Below are 23467 nucleotides of genomic sequence, written 5' to 3'. Positions count from 1 at the left end.
ACCGGGAATAGGACGACACACCGGGAATAGGACGACACACCGGGAATAAGACGACACACCGGGAATAAGACGACACACCTATATCAATAACATTTGGGGAGGAAGGCGGGGAGGGAGGAATTATAGTGAAGAAGACTGAGTGAAGTTAAATTAAAGTCGTCCTGGTCGTAAAATTCAGATAGTAAAGTACAGTCCAGCTTCAACTTGTTTCTTGAGAACATCGTATCCACATCTGCCCTGTCCTGCCCTGCCCTGCCCCTGCCCTGCCCTGCCCTGCCCTGTCCTACCCTGCCCTGCCCTGTCCTGCCCCTGCCCTGCCCTGTCCTGCCCTGCCCTGCCCTGCCCTGCCTGCCCTGCCCTGCCCTGCCCTGTCTTGTCCTGACCGAACACAAGATGATTAACCTCATCTGCTTGAAATACTACCCATAAAACTTGTAGTAGTAGTAGTAGTAATAGAAGCCTTTAAACCAGTAGTAATGAAGCCTTTAAACCAGTAGTAATAAAGCCTTTAAACCAGTAGTAACAAAGCCTTTAAACCAGTAGTAATAAACCTTTAAACCAGTAGTAATAAACCTTTAAACCAGTAGTAATAAAGCCTTTAAACCAGTAGTAATAGAAGCCTTTAAACCAGTAGTAATAGAAGCCTTTAAACCAGTAGTATGAAGCCTTTAAACCAGTAGTAATAGAAGCCTTTAAACCAGTAGTAATAGAAGCCTTTAAACCAGTAGTAATAGAAGCCTTTAAACCAGTAGTAATAGAAGCCTTTAAACCAGTAGTAATAGAAGCCTTTAAACCAATAGTAATAGAAGCCTTTTTATCCTTTACACCCCAGCATTGTCGTCCTTGGCTCACTCTAAAACCTTTCCCCGCCGCACCTAATAAAGCCAAGACGTTATAATACATAGTCCTCTACTCAGGCCCCTCTCTACTAATGGTCCCTCTCTCCTCGAGCCCCTCTCTACTCAGGGCCCCTCTCTACTCAGGCCCCTCTCTCGAGGCCCTCTCTACTCAAGGCCCCTCTCTGCCTCGAGGCCCTCTCTCCAGGCCCTCTCTCTCAAGGCCCCTCTCTACTCAAGGCCCTCTCTACTCAAGGCCCCTCTCTACTCAAGGCCCCTCTCTACTCAGGGCCCTCTCAGGCCCCTCTCTGCTCGAGGCCCTCTCTACTCAAGGCCTCTCTACTCAAGGCCCCTCTCTCTCGAGGCCCCTCTCTCAGAGGCCCTCTCTCTCGGCCCCTCTCTCCAGGCCCTCTCTGCTCAGGCCCCTCTCTGCTCAAGGCCTCTCTGCTCGGGCCTCTCTGCTCAAGGCCCTCTCTCTCAGGCCTCTGCTCAAGGCCCTCTCTACTCGAGGCCTCTCTGCTCAAGGCCTCTCTACTCGAGGCCCTCTCTACTCAAGGCCCTCTCTACTCAAAGGCCCCTCTCTACTCGAGCCCCTCTCTCAAGGCCCCTCTCTCTACTCCAGGCCCCTCTCCTCAGGCCCCTCTCTACTCCAGGCCCCTCTCTACTGAGCCCCTCTCTGCTCAAGGCCCCTCTCTACTCCGAGGCCCCTCTCTGCTCAAGGCCCTCTCTGCTCAAGGCCCCTCTCTACTCAAGGCCCCTCTCTACTCAGGCCCCTCTCTACTCAAGGCCCCTCTCTACTCCGAGGCCCCTCTCTACTCAAGGCCCCTCTCTACTCAAGGCCCCTCTCTACTCAAGGCCCCTCTCTGCTCAAGGCCCTCTCTACTCAAGGCCCTCTCTACTCAGGCCCTCTCTGCTCGGCCCCTCTCTACTCAAGGCCCCTCTCTGCTCAAGGCCCCTCTCTGCTCAAGGCCCCTCTCTACTCAGGCCCTCTCTACTCAAGGCCCCTCTCTACTCGAGGCCCCTCTCTCACTCAAGGCCCCTCTCTACTCAAGGCCCTCTCTACTCAAGGCCCCTCTCTACTCAGGCCCCTCTCTACTCGAGGCCCCTCTCTCAAGGCCCCTCTCTCTGCTCGAGGCCCCTCTCTCTGCTCAAGGCCCTCTCTGCTCCAAGGCCCCTCTCTACTCAGGGCCCCTCTCTACTCAAGGCCCTCTCTGCTCAAGGCCCCTCTCTACTCAGGCCCCTCTCTACTCCAAGGCCCCTCTCTACTCAAGGCCCCTCTCTACTCAGGCCCTCTCTCAAGGCCCTCTCTCTCTCGAGGGCCCTCTCTACTCAGGGGCCCCTCTCTACTCAAGGCCCCTCTCTGCTCAAGGCCCCTCTCTACTCAGGCCCTCTCTGCTCAAGGCCCCTCTCTCTCAAGGCCCCTCTCTACTCAAGGCCCCTCTCTACTCAAGGCCCTCTCTACTCAAAGCCCCCTCTACTCAAGGCCCCTCTCTACTCAGGCCCCTCTCTCAGGAGCCCTCTCTACTCAAGGCCTCTCTACTCAAGGCCCCTCTCTACTCAAGGCCCCTCTCTCAAGGCCCCTCTCTACTCAAGGCCCCTCTCTACTCAGGCCCTCTCTACTCAAGGCCCTCTCTCTACTCGAGGCCCCTCTCTACTCAAGGCCCTCTCTACTCCAAGGCCCTCTACTCAAGGCCCCTCTCTACTCAAGGCCCCTCTCTACTCAAGGCCCTCTCTACTCAAGGCCCCTCTACTCAAGGCCCTCTCTGCTCAAGGCCCCTCTCTACTCAAGGCCCTCTCTGCTCAAGGCCCTCTCCTCAGGCCCCTCTCTACTCAAGGCCCTCTCTACTCAATCCTCTCAAGGCCCTCTCTACTCAAGGCCCTCTCTCAGGCCCTCTCTACTCAAGGCCCCTCTCTACTCAAGGCCCCTCTCTACTCAAGGCCCCTCTCTACTCAAGGCCCTAACAGAGACTAGGAAAATAACAAGAGATAAGTCACTTAGTCGTTTTCTCAACAGTGGGCATTTTACAACACACTTGGGGTCTAAAAGTTACATATCCCCCTTGTCAGCAGGGAGTGGTAGTTACAACATGTGGTTAAGACTCATCCTGAACTTTCCCGGTTATGTTGCCCGGTTATCCTGACATATAGTGTATCTCTGGGTACATTTAGTCTGTTGTTTGGTTGTGTGTTTATAACTGATCGTGTCTGTGTGTTTGTCTGTGTCTGTGTGTTTGTGTCTGTCTTTGTCAGTGTTTGTGTTTGTGTCTGTTTATGTCTGTCCGTGTCTGTTTGTGTCTGTCTTTGTCAGTGTTTGTGTTTGTGTCTGTTTATGTCTGTCCGTGTCTGTTTGTGTCTGTCTTTGTCAGTGTTTGTGTTTGTGTCTGTTTATGTCTGTCCGTGTCTGTTTGTGTCTGTCCGTGTGCTGTATCGAACTGGCCCGCGAATGAACATATGTCTTATAAGCATGACTACACGTTAGGTTAGGTTAGGTTAGGTTAGGTTACAGAACACATAAAACTACACCCCAGGTAAGCAAGGTGGGAATCTAACTCCACCCCCTTCGACTCTCCTTAACTCCTGAACCAGTGATCCTTAAGAGAGAAAGCGAGTGTTGCATCCAATCAGCCACCACAACCCCTAATACTTAGATAATTACACACTGAACTACAACAGGTGTGTCTGAGCTAATTAGTTGTATTCCTCACCTTACACACTGAACTACAACAGGTGTGTCTGAGCTAATTAGTTGTAGTCCTCACCTTACACACTGAACTACAACAGGTGTGTCTGAGCTAATTAGTTGTAGTCCTCACCTTACACACTGAACTACAACAGGTGTGTCTGAGCTAATTAGTTGTAGTCCTCACCTTACACACTGAACTACAACAGGTGTGTCTGAGCTAATTAGTTGTATTCCTCACCTTACACACTGAACTACAACAGGTGTGTCTGAGCTAATTAGTTGTAGTCCTCACCTTACACACTGAACTACAACAGGTGTGTCTGAGCTAATTAGTTGTAGTCCTCACCTTACACACTGAACTACAACAGGTGTGTCTGAGCTAATTAGTTGTAGTCCTCACCTTACACACTGAACTACAACAGGTGTGTCTGAGCTAATTAGTTGTATTCCTCACCTTACACACTGAATTACAACAGGTGTGTCTGAGCTAATTAGTTATAGTCATCACCTTACACACTGAACTACAACAGGTGTGTCTGAGCTAATTAGTTGTATTCCTCACCTTACACACTGAACTACAACAGGTGTGTCTGAGCTAATTAGTTGTATTCCTCACCTCTGAACACAATCCTGTTATAATCTCCAGCCATCATCTGACGTCATCCTTAATCACGTTAGATATCAGTTAACACCGGAAAGTGACGTCGCTTACAACAACAACAAGTGACTTATGGCATTCAATAAAATACCTGGATTAGTGGCGCTCAGGTAGGAGGAAAATCACATTTACCCTTGATGCCGCTCTCATCCAACCGTGCACACACACACACACACACACACACACACACACACACACACACACACACACAGGATATTGCGTGGACTCATTACTCACGGAAGAAACCTTACTTTCTGATGTGTTGAGAGGATATTGGAAAGGTTTTACATATAAGGTGTGAACTATATCCTTCCACACCTCACAAGTGTCTCTGACTCACGAAAGATTTCGCCTCCCACACACAGACACTGTAGGTCATAAAAGGTCATGACACATTGACTCCTCCCCCTATCTCTCTCTCTCCCTCCACACATTGTCCAATTTCCACCAATTTCCCCACCCCACCCATCTACATTTCCCATGGATACAACGTTAGCTACAGTCAGCCAAACTCCCACTAAATGGCAGAGATGAATTGCTGTCTCAGTCAACCCCTTTAGTCAACTAATATTAGATACAAGAGAATTAAAAGCCCAAATCCTGAAAATCCCCCGAAAAAATCCCCAAATCCCAAATCCTGAAAATATCCACGTGAAAAATCCCCAAATCCCTAAATTCTAAAAACACCCCCGAAAAAAAAATTCCCCAAATGAAAAAAAAAATAAATAAATACAATATTGAATAATAGCCCATCTACTGTAGAGGTCGTGGGTGAGACAGAGGCCCCACACACACTAGCCACATGTGTCTTCCTCTTCACGCAGGCGACAGAATTGTTTTTGCTGTTAAGGAGAGATGTTACAGCTTGTTCTGTTTACGTATTGCTAACCTCAGACGCCAATGTAGTCACGGCAACACGTTACTGCTTTAGTGTCCCTCTGAATTTACTTTACAACCTTTATTTTAACTACTTACTTACCTACCCACCAGCCAACCTACTGCACCTACCTACACACAAGTTATACAACCCCATAGAGACAGTGTATATATGCAGGTGCTATACTCGACACCTACAATGTAAGTTAACATTATACACCGAAGCTATACATCTCCACATACTTGGTTCGGACGTCGTGTGGTCAGTGTATTATGTGTTGTCCGTACCTCTGTCTGTCTGCTCATCTATCAAATGAAAGTGTGAAAACAATTTTATACCCTGGTTTATTCTATAAGTGATCAGTGTATGTATGTATGTATGTATGTATGTAAATATGTATGTATGTAAATGTGTGAGTGTGTGGGACTACAGGGTTACAGAGTGTGAGAGTTAGGCAACACTACTGTAGATAAATAGTTTCAGTGAGATAATATTTGTTTTCCTCTTGGGTACATTACATACTGTACTGTTCACCAGCTGGTGGTTGTGTAATGCTTCGTAGATAATCGTAACATATATTTAACATTTAGTTATTTTACATGACAAGCTATACAATACTATATTATGTTTATGTGTTGAATATTTTACATACATGCCATAAGTTGGTGATTATGAGAACATCTATTTTGTATGTGTGTGAAGTAGACCATCACGTGGCACCATTAACGTGATCTTTGCTTCCCGCCAAATACAGGAAAAGTGCAGAGAACAGCGCCGTGACCTGTACATGACCTTCATTAACCTTACTTAGGGCTTCGACTCAGTCAATAGTGAAGCCCTCTGGCGGACCCTCAGTCGTTTTGGCTGCCCACCAAAATTCATTGCCACTGTGTGGCAACTCCACGACGGCATGAACGGCAGTGTCCTGCACAACGGCACCCAGTCTGAGTTCTTGCCCATCCAAACGGGGGTAAAACGAGGCTGTGTACTGGCACCAACTCTCTTTTCCATTTTCTTGGCTGCCTTCCTTACTCGTGCCAGTGTCAATTTAGTCGGCGGGGTGAACATTGAGTACCGGGTGAGGGGTGTTTTCATCATAAGGCGACTCCAGGCAGGAACAAAGGTGTCGGCAGCTTCCATTACTGAACTTCAGTCTACAGACGACCTCAGCCTTGTCGCTCACACTGAACGTGACCTACAGGAGATCCTGATCACCTACGCAGATGCTTATGCATACATAATCTTAGAAGACGAAAGTAACAAATGGCATATCAGAGTTGGTCGAAAATATGTATACATGTTTACGAGAAAATGTGAAGTGATAGACTCGTAATAAACATGTTCGAGTTGATGTGAATGACCCAAATTTATATATGTTTTTTGTTACAAAGTTTAATTTTGTTGGACAGTTTATATTCATATTAGTAAAAGAGAGAGAGAGAGAGAGAGAGAGAGAGAGAGAGAGAGAGAGAGAGAGAGAGAGAGAGAGACTACACAATACTGCATTAGATTCATTTACACTAAGACAAAATAAACCACGACTTCACATAAACTACGACGTAATGAACACTGGAACTTGACAGACAACCTTTAACCTCATAATGTAATACACCTTTAATACTTAATAAAATTGTGACCAAGTCCCAGGTTGCTCATCTGACTTTCTGCCTCATTTACACACAGTTGCAGGGTCTCAATTGTTTCTCTTACTTTGACAACACAACATACATATATTGTTTCTCATTTTGTTTTCATTTTGTATGTCTTTATGGTTCTTTATTATTAGTATTATTATTATTACTACAGTGTTATTATTATCATTATTATTTTTTATTATAAATTTTACTTACTATGAATTCTTCTTCTTCTTATTATTATTATTATTATTATTATTATTATTATTATTATTATTATTATTATTATTATTATTATTATTACATTTTCGCCCCCCAGACCCCGGTGTGGGTCAGTGACCTGTGCCCAGGTGGGCATATCCCCGTAAAAAAAAAGAAGAAAAACCCCCAGAGAAATGACACTGCACCAAAACACTTCAGTAACCAATGGCATCTCACCCCTGTAGCCTAATCTCCACAAACAGACTACGCGGGAATTTACCATCCGAGATAAATATGCCGTAATGTTATATACTACACAACCAACATCCACACAGGCGTTATTTACTGTCTCTACAGAATGTTTATTTGTTACACATGGTGTTTTAGGAGGTACGTTATTTACTGTCTCTACAGAATGTTTATTTGTTACACATGGTGTTTTAGGAGGTACTGATAAGAATACAGATGTGAGTTAAGCAAATTTTTGACATTATACGAAACTTTCAACACATCCTGCAGAGAGAGAGAGATGCCAGTAGCACTCTTTCAATTCATAACTGTTTGTGTCTTTGTGTACTGATACGATTCAGTGTTAAGTTGTTGCACATTAATAATAATAATAATAATAATAATAATAATAATAATAATAATAATAATAATAAAGACGGTTTAAAAATTTACATATACTTTATAATCGTTATCTTAGGTTCGTCTTCTATCATTTATATAACCGGGATTAAAAACGACGTATATAATAAATCAGGGTTACTGCGACATAAATAACGAGAGGAGAAATCAGACAATTCTGTAATCAGGATGTTTATAATAGAGGAACACACACACACACACACACACACACACACACACACACACACACACACACACACACACACACACACACACACACTACGGAAGACTATGCAACAGAGAAATACTCAAGTGTGTCGTCGAAATAATCAGATAAACCAGGGAAGTAACATTTGAAACAAGGAAAACTTCTCTGAGGGTGAAAAGAGGGAAGAGAAAGGAGAAGAAAAAGAAAGGGGGAAGGGGAGTGGGGAAGCAAAGAGAGAAAGTAGGAAGGAAAGAGAGAGAGAGATTAGTACTGTAGGAGGAGCCAAGAAACACGGTGTGATAATTGTCTTTGTATTTCTTCAGTAAAAACAAAAAACAAAAAACAAAAACAAAAATAAAAAAGTTAAGGTTTACGGTTATTTTAAATGTTTGTCATGAAATATTATTTTTTTTTTTTTCAATTTGTTCCATAATATGTTTTTGTCTATGAGTTTATTTGTTACAACCTCTGTTTTACGTCAAATATCGTGTGAGATCATTCCTTCACATATCTCTTAACTAACGTAACTTAACCTCCTCACTATCATAACTTGTGGTACGGTATATGAAATTATTTTAATTTGATGTTAGATGTGGTCTCTCTCTCTCTCTCTCTCTCTCTCTCTCTCTCTCTCTCTCTCTCTCTCTCTCTCTTGATCCAAACTTGATGACAAACTGAAAGAGAGGAGGAGGAGGGAGAGGTGAGGAGAGTAAGAGCAGGGCATTGAGAAACTCACTCGCCCGCTCGCCTACTCGTCCGTGAGTGGAAAATTGTTCTGGTGAGTTCAAGTTTATATTTACTAGTCCGCCGACCGCGTGATAATTTTTCCGCATGTAACAACGTTCATTCCGGTAGTTATAATTATTACTGTCGTTACTTCCAATTCCAATAAATTCCTTTCTGTCATTTATTGGTGTTATAAAACTTAACTTCGATTCAGGCACTTGGAATGTTACATACAGAATGCTCCCGTAAACTGGAAAATATTTCGGGGTAGCAAAAATTAATAACAGCAATAATAATAATAATAATAATAATAATAATAATAATAATAATAATAATAATAATAATAATAATAAGCGATCGTCATTAACATCATTATTACTCATGCACGTAATATTTCAACAACTAATATACCCAGCATCTCCTGGTGGTCTTAAGGTTAATTACTATATAGTTCAGGGACATGGAAGCATTATACTGACCTGTACTCGGAAAATGATCACCACACCTTCCCTCCCCTGTCCTGTTCACCCAGACCCGATACAAGATATGGCAAAGATGATGAAATTCAAACTTAACCTAATTCCTTCTCTATCTCTCTTTTGTATATAGTTTCTCAATTCATTTTATTTAAAGTATGTATTCTTGAAATTTGGTGACGTGGTTTTTTTTCTTCTTCGTATTGACTCCACCATTAGTGCTCATCCTCCCGACGTCAAATACGACTTACCCCGTAGAATATACCCCCCCGCCCCACAACACTCGTTAACCTGCCTGGCGATAATGTGAACCTTGACACGAACAAGCATCACCTCCACTACGCAACAGATGGAGGACGAGGAGGCAAGGAGGAGGTCGGCGCCCTCCTCTTACGTCGTCATCGTGCTAGCAAATGGCGCGTAAATTCTTAAACAATGTAATACAACACATTTATTTGTTTGTAATATGCAGTTGAGACGCACCATTACTGTGAGTCCATTGGAAGGAACAGACTCAAGGACGGAGGCGCAAAATCAAAGGTTAATACGGGGCGACACTCACGTCAGCAAACCGGTCGCTTGACGTCATAATTACGTCACTACTACGCCGCGCCGCTTCCAGTTGTATACAAACAGTTGCAATCCGTAAATATCTTCGTTGGTTTGTTTTAATCTCATTAATTAAAAGTTTTTGTTAATCTGCATGAAGATTAAACTACCGGTAATACTTGTAACGAATAATAGGTTACGTTCTGAGTACAAACGCAATCAAAAGTCACAGTAGGACTCATAACGTCAATGTCATTTCGCAAGAGGGAGAAAACTCTCTTGATGCTTTCCCCCACAGATGAACACATTAACTCTGCCCCGCCGCCAGTCAAAAAATAATTTCCTCACCTGTGCGGGGCTTCACCGGTAATGTCTCTCGACGTATTCTCCTCCTCCTCCACCTGCTCCTCCTCCTCCTCCTTTCTTCACTCTGGCCTTCCTAGAACTTTTATTTCGTAACTTGGCCCACCCATCCTAGAATATTAACGGGTATTTCCCTGTTTCCCTTCCCATTGTATTTTGCTGAATATATCAAACAATATATCGAAGGTCATCTAATAAATTATCCAAAGTTTATTTTCCAGTGTTATAAATCAATATTTTATTAAAACAGTGATTAAGGAAATACTGCCTTAGAGATACATTTTATTGTTATTGTTCGTTGTATGTGTTGCAGGTTAGGTTAGGTTAACATACGGGTGCTTAATCATCAGGTAAAATAAGGTGAGGTGGCTAATCTTCAGGTGATGTAAGAGCTCATGCTGCCTAGTTATAAACATATGTGTTTATGGTATAACAAAGAGATCATATTCTCTCCGCAGTAAAGCCGTTCAACCTCGTGACTGTCTGTATTTTCGTCTGTCTGTCTGTCTGTATTTCCCCCTATACACACACCACTTGATGAAGCAGCTCAGCAACAACTGGCGGACGTACACTAAAGGTCACACACACACACACACACACACACACACACACACACACACACACACACACACAGTGATCAGGAGGAGCACTACAACTGGTCAAGGTTTTTTTTTTTATTGGGCACCCACTCCCCTACATCCTTGTGTAAGGTGAAGCACAGAAGCGTTTACAGCGCCCAACAGGGAAGCATGCTAAGTTCATGCTTGCCGCATGTCTCATGAGTTAAGGGCGTAGAAGCCTGAAGAGTCAATGGTTTATGTCTAAGCAAGTTATTGGAAGCTCCAACAACTTGTCCCTGAATACGAATTCGCAACTTCCGATTTACAGGAGGTACCTACTGTGCTGCTAGGGGAACAGGGACCAAGGGGGCTAGGAAGAGTGTCCAAACAACTTCCGCTGGCCCGGGAATCGAACCCGTGACATCTTGCTTGCGAGGCAAGAGCGGTAGTTTGTTTTGACATTGACCTTTGCATGCCACCTTATCAGGGTCACAGGGGTCATGGGTCAACTATAGAGTGTGTGACGTCAGTAGTCTTCCCCTTACAACTAATAGTAGTAGTAATTTTGTTATAATGAGAAAATAAGAACATAAGAATGGAGGAAACTGCAGCAGGCCATACTGGGCAGTCCCGTTTACACCCAACCCCTATTGCTCATATATCCATCCAACCTGTGTTTGAAGCTACCCAGCGTATTCGAGTTAATGATGAAATTTGGTAACTTGTTCCACTCATCCACTACTCTATTTCCAAACCAATGTTTACTTATTTCGCGCCTAAATCTAAATTTGTCTAATTTAAACCATTGCTACGAGTTCGCTCCTGGTTGGATAGTTTGAGTACCTTTGTTATATCACAATTGTTTAGCCCTGACTTCCACTTATACACCTCGATCATATCGCCCCTCACTCTACGTCTCTCGAGGAAGTGCAAATTAAGATGCTTTAACCTGTCTCTGTACTCAAGGTTCCTAATGCCCGGGATTAGTCTTGTCATTCTCCTCTGAATTCTTTCTAAGGATTCTATATCCATTCTGTAGTACGGTGACCAGAACTGAACTGCGTAATCCAGGTGTGGTCTCACAAGCGCAAGATATAGTTTTAGGTTAACCTCGCTAGTCTTGTAACTAACACTCCTTTGTATGAACCCAAGTACTTTATTAACCTTGTTTTGAGCTAATATGCATTGTCTTGGTTTAAGATTCGTACTTATCATAACTCCCAAGTCTTTCTCACAGTCGGTTTCTCTATAACATCGTTGTTCATCTGATATCTGGTTTCTCTGTTTACATCTCCTAGACTAAGTACTTTATATTTGTCCACATTAAATTTCATCTGCCATTTTTCAGACCATGCGAATTTTTTTTTCGATCTTCCTGTAGTTTTGCGGAATCCTCGTCAGATTTAATTACACGGCCTATTTTAGTGTCATCAGCAAATTTACTTGTGTTGCTGTCTACGCCTATATCTATGTCGTTTATGTATATAATAAATAGTTATGGTCCAAATACTAAGCCTTGGGGTACTCCACTAGTGACGTTACTCCAATCGGATTTAGTGCCGTTAATGCTTACTCGCTGTTTCCTGTCCTGTAACTACGCCCTAATCCATTTTAGAATATCTCCTCCAATTCCATGAGCCTCCACTTTTCTTATTAGTCTTTCGTGGGGGCTCTGTCGAAGGCTTTGCTAAAGTCGAGATATACCACATCATAATCGTGCCCGTCATCCACTGATTCGAAAACATTTGAAAAGAATGATTATAGATTTGTCAGACATGAACGCCCACTTGCGAAGTCATGTTGGGTATCATTGAACAATTTGGTTGTAACACGCCTTCGCAGTTACCAAGTAAGATTCTTAAGCAACAGGATGACACAATCTCTAGGTGAAACGAGAAGAAATGCCAGAAACTTCTCCGGGGATTTCCTGAGTACTGTGTTGTTGTTATGACATAAGAGACGTTTGTCTGTGGTGATTCCCCCGGCTCAACTCCACGGGTGTCAGGGTGTTAACAGCTGAAAGACGTCTTCCGTGGTTCAGATTACGCTTTGTGTGTGTTTACTTTATCACACCAACTCCTCGTCCACCATTCACACACGTCGTTGTTTATTAGTGAATGTTTACACCCTGTGCTTCAGTGTTAAGTTACTCCCACACACTGCTCAGCGATCGCCATTCATAATTACGTTCGTGCATGTATTTTGATTCTCAAGCTCGCTGTCATTTACGTTCAGTTCATTGTGGAAGATTTACGTTCGTAGCCCGAGGCAATGTTGGTGTTGGGACAGATAAACAAATACACAGACTGAACGAAACGGACATTTAGTAAGATCGAAGGTTCTCGCTATACTACAGTCACAGTCCCCACACCAACCGACCTCAGTGTTAAGGCAGCTATTACCATGGAGCCTCATTACACTGTATATCCAACCAGTATACATCATCTTTTACTTACAGTATATGGTTAATTTACACACACACACACACACACACACACACACACGTACCGTATTTCCCGTAACATGACATCACTGGAATGATAGCTGGCTGCTGCAGGAAGGAAGCAAGGGAGATCCAGGGTCTCTACCATGCCTGTGTCCCCCTTTGTCGGAGGTCGCCTTTCATCATGACAAGTGACTGTATCTTTCCTAATAGTGACCATGTCGACAGAAGGAGGCCTGTGACCTGTGTATAGGATCCCTCCATATTGTTCTTGATAATTTTGTCAAGGGTTATTTTGACGCTCAGTCCTGATCTTGATGCCACAACTTAGGCTGGTAGACTGTTCCATAGGTCTACCAGCCTCTGTGTGAAGAAGTATTTCCTGTGTTCATTCTGCAGGATAACTTGGCCAACTTGTCCCCTCATGTTGGTGGTGCGTGATATCACGGAGACATGTCCCGGGCTTATGTTTTCCATCACTTTCAGGATTTTGAATGTTATAGTGATAACTATTGAGCCTTGTGTGAAGGGTTGTTACTCCCAAGTCCAAAGTCTCTCATGCAGTCTACCTGGATAATCGAGACGACATAATTCAGGAATCATCTTAATCGCTCTGCAGGGGACTATAACAAATCGAATTGCTTTTCACAGAGAGATAAAGAGTGTTTAAATAGTGTAACTTTCCGTCTGCATCAGGCTGGCTATACTGGTGTAGTGGCCCACAGTGTGTCTTAGCGTGTATGTGACACGAGTGGAGTTGGCCAAGATATGTTATGGGCAGTATTGATATAGCTAAATAAAAGGATGTATTTACTACTGTTGTGAGTGTGAATTCAAATGCTATGATTCTGCTGTGAACGCTTAACTTAGGGACCTCCACCCTACTGAGAAAACCATAACAAAGAGGTTATCACCGAGGCCTCAATCCCACTGAGAGAACCACAATAACAGGCAGCGTGGACGAATAAGTTCCCATCCATCCATCCCCTTGAATGTCATGGCCTCTTATGACGTAACTAAGACGAGAAGTAAAAAAACAAAAGTTACAAGAAAAAGTAACTCAAATCGTCCAACATGAGAGAACCACCAACGTAAGCCCCTGGACAAGACCACAGCGACAGCAACAGGTCACTACCACCAACACCAAGGTCGTGGCTGAGAATATTCACCATCACACGGCCTCAGATCACTCTATTACACTCAGTCCAGTTACACACCTTATCACGAGACAGATCAAACACCAATCTTAACTTACTCCCCATAAGATTATAACACACGTAGTAAGCTTTATTTGTATGTGTTTATGTCGGTTAATATATTTATATACGTCGGGCCAGTGAAGGTTTAGGGGGACAAAAACAGGCGGGTGGGGACGGGCGGGGCAGACTGGAACTGGAGCTACGCGGTTATAGGGAAAATTCCCTCCCGAATACCTGTTCCTTGCCCTCGATTAAAGATTTTTACCTGATGGTGGCCGACGTACGTGTGTGTGTGTGTGTGTGTGTGTGTGTGTGTGTGTTTACTGTTGTATGTATTGTACGTTTGTTTATTTCAAACTTCCGCCTGTGTGTGTGTAGTTGTATTTAATACGTTAACATGTGTAAATAATAATAATAATAATAATAATAATAATAATAATAATAATAATAATAATAATAATAATAATAATAATAATAATAATAATATACAAAGGATAAAAATCCAAGGAACCTCAGCTGAGTTACTGCACAAGTTGTGTATAGCCGTGTACTGTGCGTGTGTTCGTTTAATACGAGCACCTGTGCCTCTATTACTGTACATCCGCCTGACTATGTACTTTATACAACTTTTACTTTTATCCTCTTCACCACTGATCGGCTCGTTAGCCGCTTGGGCGATCGGTCACGCCTCCGTTACGCACTGTTGGCAAGTACTGGGCATGCACCGGCTCCTGAATGTACCTGAACCCGCTCCAGTGTTGGTCAAGTCTGGTCTTGAAAGAGCTCACACTCGGTGCCGTCACAACACTCTCTGGTAGATTGTTCCAAGAGTTTACAACTCTCACTCCGAAAAAGTTTGCCCTCACAGTTTTCTGGATTTGCGGCTTCTTCAATCTCCAGCTGTGACCCCTTGTGGGGCGAGCGTCCGCCAGCTCCAAGTAAGGACACTCAACTGAGTAGTGCCCCCTGAGATGCTTATACACCTCAACTAGGTCCCCCCCTTGCCCGTCTGTAGTATAAGCTAGGCAAGTTCAGGCGCTCCAATCTCTCAGGGTAGCTGAGGTGCCGAAGTGCAGGCATCAGTCTGGTGGCCCTCCTTTGAACATTTTCAACCAACTGGCAGTCCCTAGCATATCTCGGGGACCAGACGGGGTGACAGTACTCCAGATGGGGAAGCACTTCACTCTTGAAGATCGTTACGAGGGACGGACCATCTAGATATCTGAGCGACCTTCTTATAGAACCCAATAATCTATTTGCCTGATTTGCCTTCTTCTCGCAATGGCCCGAGAACTTCAGCTCATTGTCAACATGCACACCTAGGTCCTTCTCACATTGTCTCAAATAGTGCAGTTTCTTCATCCCGTTGGGACATATGATACGCCTCCTTACCGTTGGCGAGGGAAAAGCTACACACTACTGTAATGCTTCTTCTTTCTGTGGGTCTTCTCTTGTTTTGTGGTGCAATGTATCGGGTACAGTATACAGGCACATACCCAACACAACACACTCATATAGTAAGCACTCCACCACACTTCCTGCATGACTTCCAGCACGATTTCATCGCCTCGCTGAGTCAATCCTAAACAAGCTCCATGATCAAGCGAGGAAGATGTGAATATATATATTTGTGTTTGGTGGGAGTTCCCTTATAATCTCATCTTTAACTATACAACCAAGAGGGTAATAATACTTCAAGGAAATAGCAAATACCAAAAACTGCATAATAATTGTTTCTTACAAATTGACTCGCGGTCGAATACTCCGTGATGTCATAGAGTGGCCCGTGGTGACGTCAAGGTATCCCACGTAGCCGCCAGACACTCAGGGCGTCATAACAGTATTGCCACACTCGCCAGATTTTGTTTTTATTTGATCCTTTTATATAGACTCCCTAATATGTTTCAACAGTGAGGTTTGATATATAATGTAGTGAGAATTAGACATAAAGTACATATATATTGTCACGTATGGGTCGTATGCGTCAGAATTTTAACGGGAAAGAGTTTTTATTAAAAGGAAAGTTGCGTTTTGCCTGCAGTAGTACGAGTCAAGGACTACATACTAATCCTTGGTATGAGTCACATGTGCACAGACCAGTACTACAAAGTTGTTTCTACCGATATAAACCGGTTTGAAAGTGTAAGCGACGGTTTCTACCGATATAAACCGGTTTGAAAGTGTAAGCGACGGTTTCATCAGGTATAAACCGGTTTGAAAGTACTGTATACACCACCAGTTTCAACCAATGTGGACGGAAGTGTGGGCAGAATTTACCTTGAGTTGGAATGAACTAACAAAGATGAGTTGATAAGCACTACTGAACACCGAGGTAAAGAGAAAATTTTAAACTGAAAACAGAAAATTTTCGTCATACATACACACGGTCGCAAACTTCACACGGACAAACCCTCGAGAAACGACTGGATAGAATACGAGGATGGGTGGATCGAGATGACCTGTACACATAAAGAGCTCCGAGCTTTCCCTTGTACTTCGAGTCAACTTCAGTGTCCTTGACGATGACTTTATGTTCACCTCTACACCCTGAACCACGAATCCCGAACTCTAGACCCATGAATCTGAAGCAGAATAATGTATCAGTCTACTGCTTCGGGTTCACGAGGCTGAAGTTCGTGGTTCGGGATGTGAGAATTCTGTTTGTATGTTGATCTGGGTGCTTCAGTTGTTTCTTTGTTGATCTGGGTGCTTCAGAGGGAGGGAAAAGAGAAGGGAGGGGAAGAGGAAAAGAGGGAAGGAGCTCTATATAGCTTACGTTAGGTTAGGTTAGGTGATGAGGCGTAGAGAAAACAAAACCACCCGCACTCAACCTTCAGAGGAAAATGTTGTGCGTGTGTGTGTGTGTGTGTGTGTGTGTGTGTCAAGCTATTCTACTGCTTTCTGATGGCAAGAGAGCTTCACCACCATGCACACAACCAACATTTACCCCCCACTACTATAACACCCCTCCGTACTCAGACTAGCTTTTGGGGGGGGGGGGGGAGGAGGGGGCGGGGGGCTCTTATGCTCTTCGGGTACACTTCTTTCCTTTGTGAATCAAACTCGGACCATTCATTGTCACAGATGCATAACAGCCTTGTAAATCGTGTCGCCTTTATTTTAACATAACCCAATGTCCTTCCCCACACACAAGAGGATCACATTAGACACCCCAGTTTTTTCACCTTAAGATTAACCATCCTAATCTAATCTAACTGAACTTAATCTAACTTAACCTTATTTAACCTAATCTAATAAAATCTAATCTAACCTAACCCCCTCAGGTAACGGAAGGGTGTTTAATTATCATCAGGTAAAATAAGCTGGGGTTCTAATCTTCATGTGATGCAGAAACACTGTAAGTCTAGTAAGAGCCGTCGCCGCAAGGAAAGATGACACCAGGTAGGGCAGACCAACCCGGGGAGGTAATGTCTGACACAAGCACTGTTGGCCAGACTGCTGTGTCGCCTTTCTCACCCTCTTCTGGGAAGCTTCTACTATACTTGGGAAGTCCTAGACACTTGTCGCCATATACTGTATATCCTTCCCGCCGTTCCTTCCAGTTTGGACTTTAGAGAAAGAATTCTTCGGTGTTAATTCGTTGAAACATACATTTTAGCTATTATTCAGGAAATTGCTTAATGAGTTTTAATTAATGTTATCGTACTGAAGGTAAAGATACACTTCTTCGTATTAAATAATTGTTAAATACAATACTGTAGAAATTATTCGATGACGCGCTAGTACGGGAAGCACCCGCTTGCTAGCTAGCCTATATAAACACTACGCGCGGTTTGAGAGTTCAGTCTGGTGCTGGACGCCGAGCGGTGAGGGGCTAAGACTCTGCTCAGGATTTACCCGCTTACGGATTACTGTTTATCTAAGTGAAGTGTACAGTGATATTCTTACCAAAGGATTTTAACGCATCGACTTTCTCCTAAGAAAGAAAATAACCAAACCATGTTTTACCCAGTAAGTGTAATCTGTTGTACTGGTAACAACGAAGAACCAATTACCTGTAGAATGTATATACTGTATACGATTTGTTGTATGGTTTATGTGTGTATATATATCACATTTGTCCGAGTGAATCTCACTACTATATTCTTTAAAAAAAATATTGTGCAGTGTCTTACCAGCCTCCTTTACTAAATGGATGTATCTTGTTTCAGATGGAGGAGCAGGGATCCCACATTAACAAGCTCATCGAGGAAAACAGAAGATACATCAGGGAGAGTGGCAAGATGAAGAAGACTTGGGCGCGCGACGCTCACGACACCAACATCGAGGATACCCACAACCGCCTGTACAACACAGCAGACGACGCCGACGACCTCGCCAACCGAGTGTTTGCCCTACAGCTACAGAACAGCGAGCTGAATGTGTGTCTGGAGAGAGAGAAGAGGAGAAGAAAAGAGGCAGAGGCAAGACATGAAAGAGACGAAGGCTACATTAAAAGACTGGAAGACAGTGTACAGGTAAGCAACTCCCTTAATTGTTTTACATTTATATCTCTGTTACTCCCGTCGAAAATAAATGTTTTAAATAAGACAAACATAATTACGACACACTTCTTATCAATTGGTCGAGCTTTATGTCACACACACTAACCACTATCTCTTGGCTGTTACCTCTGCTAAATTATAAGGTCCCAGAGGCCTTTTCAACACATCATCATTCACGATACTTCAAATGAGCCAGACAACTGACCACGGAAGGCAGCAGGCTAGGTAGGTAGGGCCTTGTATCTTAGTACCTCAAGAAATGTCAAGGGTCCCTAGTGTTTATCCGGCTCCTCACACAGCCACCATGCGAAACAAATTTGAAGAAAAAATACATTAAAAGTATTTGGTATGATTTTCTTATTAACAACAAACATAAGTATATAAGAAGTATTTCATAGGAAAGTATTTTATTATATCGGGGGTGAGGAACTACTTCTATAACACGTTTGAGTCCTGAAAAACAAACCCTCTCCTAATGCCATCAACGAGAGAATTAATACAAACACGTAACAAACCACAAACGATACAACAATTATTCCATCACCGTAAAGATCATTGTCAATCCAGAAGAGGAAGCAGAAGAAAGTGAAATGTTACACTAAGGCTCAAAATGTACACGTTTAGAGAGAGAGTATCGACGGTGTTGGCAGAAGGTGAGCACCTCTTTGATCTCAGGTAATTCCCCCTCCAGGTAAATTCACCCCCCCCTCCCCCCACACACACACAACTAGAAGCAGGGTGTGAGTGGCAGTCCTTGGCCACATGTTTTTATTGTCCATTTTTTACATCCAAGAGAAATGTGGATGATCATTTTGTTCTCTGATGTTTAGTTTTGAAGGCGTCTATTTTTTTTTTTTGTGTAGTCACGGTATCATGCGGTCGTTTCACTTTACGGTAATGAGGAGTTGGCATTTGTGTTACATTTTGTTCCGGCTGCCGGTGCTCGTAGATTGAGGTGTACGGTCGTAATCGTACTCAGACGCCGTACAGTATGGCTAAACTATTCCTTACATAGGTAGCATATAAAAAAATGCCGTATGAGAAATTAATATCAATTTCAGATTATCATACACGCAGGCATATATACTGTTCAGATTATCATACACGCAGGCATATATACTGTTCAGATTATCATACACGCAGGCATATATACTGTTCAGATTATCATACACGCAGGCATATATACTGTATATGTATATTTTGTTGAATAATGTATGAAGTTTTAATTTACTTAAAACTTATGCAAAAAATGAAGCCATAACGCAGTGAATATCAGAACTCGTTTATAGTCAGTACCATGTCTACTAGGGTGTGACACAAGCTTTATCACATATATGTTGGCTGGTACAAGGCGTTGGGAGCTACAACACTTATATGCCGCGCCCCTGAAGATAACGAACTATTGCAGCCTTTACAAGAGAGATGGGAAGGTCTGTTGCCCGTAAAGACACTGCTACCTTGCCCGGGTCTCAACCTAGGTCCTAGAGAGTGTTGATACGAGGTAGGGACAATCGAGGAATGGCACTCAGGTGTGTGGGTTGACGACCACCACCCACAACACCAAATGACATAGTCTGATGACATACATATATGTTGGTGTTTCAATGACAAAGTGTAGCAACGCTGAAACAACAACATGCAACACGGAGGAAAAGGTTGAAAAAAAAGTTGGTGAGCAGGAAGCTGTGTGATCCCTGGCGACACCCCCCCCCCCCCAGTACCTGCCGGGGATATACCGGTAATTTATACGTCATGCAAGCACTGTGAAACCTGCTGGACATTTCAGGGGGAAACGTGCCTCAACTCTTGCATGACAATATTGTACCACCACACACACACCATCTCCAGGACCTTACTTAAGTTTTTAATGTGTTTTATCATATACAGTACATGTATATACAATTCCTCTTAGACTATTTTCAAATAAAACACACATGAAAATATAAACTGACATAGGGATACGGTAAATATGTGTGTGTGTGTTATCAGGGGAGGTGATAGGGAATTTCCCGGGTGTGTGTGGTGAGGTGGTGGCAAGGCCAGCTCAGCACCGCTCACTTCCCCGTGGTCGACGGCCTGCGGCTCCTGTACCAAACATTGTGAAACTTTTCACTCCGCCTCGTTCTACTTCATCTCTTTGTTAAGAGTATTAGGTCAACTCTCTGCACTACTGTATTTTTTATTATTTTATTTTTAAGTCACGTTATGGTAAATAATTCTATAAACTACTCAGTGTTGAGAGTGAGTGAGACTGTGGCTTAACATTCACCGTCAGGCTGAAGGTATCTCAGACAATCTACGTGGTTTACACTGCGTTAACTGACGTGTGACGTCAAAGGTTAAAAAAACAGGAACACAAATTAGCAGCGACCTCTTAATATAGATGCAGTAGTTCACTGTATGCTTTTGATGTAACCTTCAGTGATGGAATGTTTTATAACCTAATTATTAATGAAGGACTTTTCGCACCAGGTGATATGAAGAAGTATAACACATGATGGGGGACAGGACAACAAACTGACGTGTATTGTTTTGTTTACAGACTCTGCGAGGCACCCGGGTGGTGATGGACCCAGGAACATACCGGCAGGTGGCTGAGGCTTACATGGCCAACCGTCGCACGCCCGCACGACGCCCTCACACCCACTCTGGCCTCCCGGGCTCTGACCTTGTATGTGACTCTTCCCAGGATTCATCTATGGTACGTATCTCAGTTATCACAAGTATCTGAACTATCAATCATATGGTTATCTCACGTGATGGTCACAGTACCGCCAGACGAGGCTAACACTCACGGTCCTTTTTTTGTTCCTTGCAGAGTCGCCAGAGGCTGTCACACTCCTCCAGTTATCCATCCTCGCCCAACTCGTGTTCTTCCCCGTGTTCTTCGCCAAAAATGTATCCGTCCCTCTCATCTGAAGACTCCCAACTGTACCCAGCTGAAATCCCACTCTCGAGAGGTCGCAACAGCAAGACGAAAAAGGACCGCGGCCACAACCCTCACGATCTCGGGCTAGGGTTGGGGGTAGGTGGAGGCGCCATGAACCCTTGGGACTACCAGAAGCTACTAGAAAATTTAGAAGACCTCGATGGTGCTAGTAGAGGAGCCTTGTCCTGAAGAAGAGACGAAACTGGCTGTTGAATCCCAAAACAGTATTATATCTGAAACTTCCTTGTGGATATTTGAAGACTTGGCATCTTTCGTGCAGATGTGTCAACAATATTTACATGGACAGGAAGACTGCAGAAAGCCTGTCAGTACTTCGAGTCTTGCTGGAGGCCCCTGTGCCCTGCCAGGTGCGCCACATTATCACGTGCTGCAAGTAAGCATTGTCCAAGTGATTTGTCCTTCAGCGTGGCGTGATGTCGGTGTGACCAACTCTGTTGACCAATGGTGCTGTTTTCTACTGTGTCGTGAAGAGGTTATCCAGAAGATGATGATTGATCCAAATAATACTTGTCGAGACTCAGATGTTGATTATGTTCATCATTATGTATTAACTCGCAATCTGTGATAATTAATGAGACTACGCTGAGTCCTTAACCTCCTGCGTCATGTGGTCAGTACAAATTTACTGCCATACAGAATAAAATAATTAATATTCAAAGCGATTTTACATACAGTATAACGTATATATTATTTAACAGAAACATGATTTAGTAATGCTCCACAAACCATAATCATATAACTGATGTCAAGTTGATTTAGTGCCAAAGATTCCCAGGATTGTAAACCTTACAAGATGAATCTTTGACAGCAGAAGATTGTGTGGACATTGATGTAATTCTTTGTGCCATAAAGGTAATATTACTGAACATTCAATAACAGAAGAGGTGAACTTTATGTGAGTCCCACGTTCACCACAGTTCATCGAGAACACCAATCTACCCGTTCATGTTGCTCAGATATTGACAGTTCTGTTTGAAAACTTTGAAGGGTTGAAACAGTAACGAGAATCTGCTTATCTTGACTTGAGTTACTTACAATTACTTAAGATAGAAACGGGTACAGCACGCGCCTCCTGTTCCGGGGGTAGGTGGTTCGATTCCCAGAGGCTCCCAGTTCACCCAGCTGTAAATGGGTACCCAAATTTACAACTTGGGGAAGGCAGAAGGGAGCAGCACAGGCCGATGGGACCCACTCTCAAGATGTTCACAACTGACTGAACCAAATAATAAATTGTCATTGATCTTCTCTCATGTTATTTGGTTACTTACGATGTTCAAATATGTCTGAAAACTTTAGGTGACAATAACTGAAATAATACCATGGATTATGCAGGTGGATGACTGTGTTGACAAGAACAAGGGTAGATGTATTAAGTTACCATACAGTGGATGTTATCAACAACTTTCAACATTAAATTATTGGAACTGTCTTTTTTATATAATGGTTCATCTCATTACCCTCAAAGATGTATACAGGTATTTAACACCTTCACTTCGGGGACGCCACTTTTAGTATTTTATTTATCTAACACCAGACGATTTAATTCAGCTCAGAGGTGACCCCGTACACCAGGGGTTAAGTATACAGTTTATTGATATTAACCAATACCATATTTTCTTATTATTCAGTAAATATAAATTTTACTTAAGGAAAACCTCACACAAACAATGTACAGTAAATTACTATACACAAACTACTTGACAACAAGGCTGTAATTCCATTCACAAGGAAGAGTAAAAAAAAAAAAAAATATATATATATATATATATATATATATATATATATATATATATATATATATATATATATATATATATATATATATATATATATATATATATATATATATATATATATATATATATGTATGTATGTGTGTGTGTGTGTGTTTTGGGGGGAAGAGGGGTAGCTACCAACATTAATAATTACTAAATATTGAAATGTACTAAAATAATTTATTACAATTTAACTC

General features: G+C 42.9%; 1 protein-coding gene across 1 annotated transcript in view; it reads left to right on the top strand.

The window, feature by feature from the left end:
• Nucleotides 1-22936, top strand: part of LOC121858423 — a 59100-nt gene extending 36164 nt beyond the window's left edge. Inside the window, exons 2-4 of the mRNA XM_042354872.1 lie at nucleotides 18213-18518; nucleotides 21088-21246; nucleotides 21364-22936. Coding sequence (XP_042210806.1) covers nucleotides 18213-18518; nucleotides 21088-21246; nucleotides 21364-21663 — 765 coding nt within the window. The 3' untranslated portion in view covers nucleotides 21664-22936. The remainder of the gene's footprint in view (nucleotides 1-18212; nucleotides 18519-21087; nucleotides 21247-21363) is intronic.
• Nucleotides 22937-23467: the final 531 nt, after the last annotated feature.

Source organism: Homarus americanus, unplaced genomic scaffold (genome assembly GCF_018991925.1).
Source record: "Homarus americanus isolate GMGI-L3 unplaced genomic scaffold, GMGI_Hamer_2.0 scaffold57980, whole genome shotgun sequence".
Taxonomy (NCBI): domain Eukaryota; kingdom Metazoa; phylum Arthropoda; class Malacostraca; order Decapoda; family Nephropidae; genus Homarus; species Homarus americanus.
Note: the sequence above shows the minus strand (reverse complement) of the source record. Positions and strands in the feature narration are given on the sequence as shown.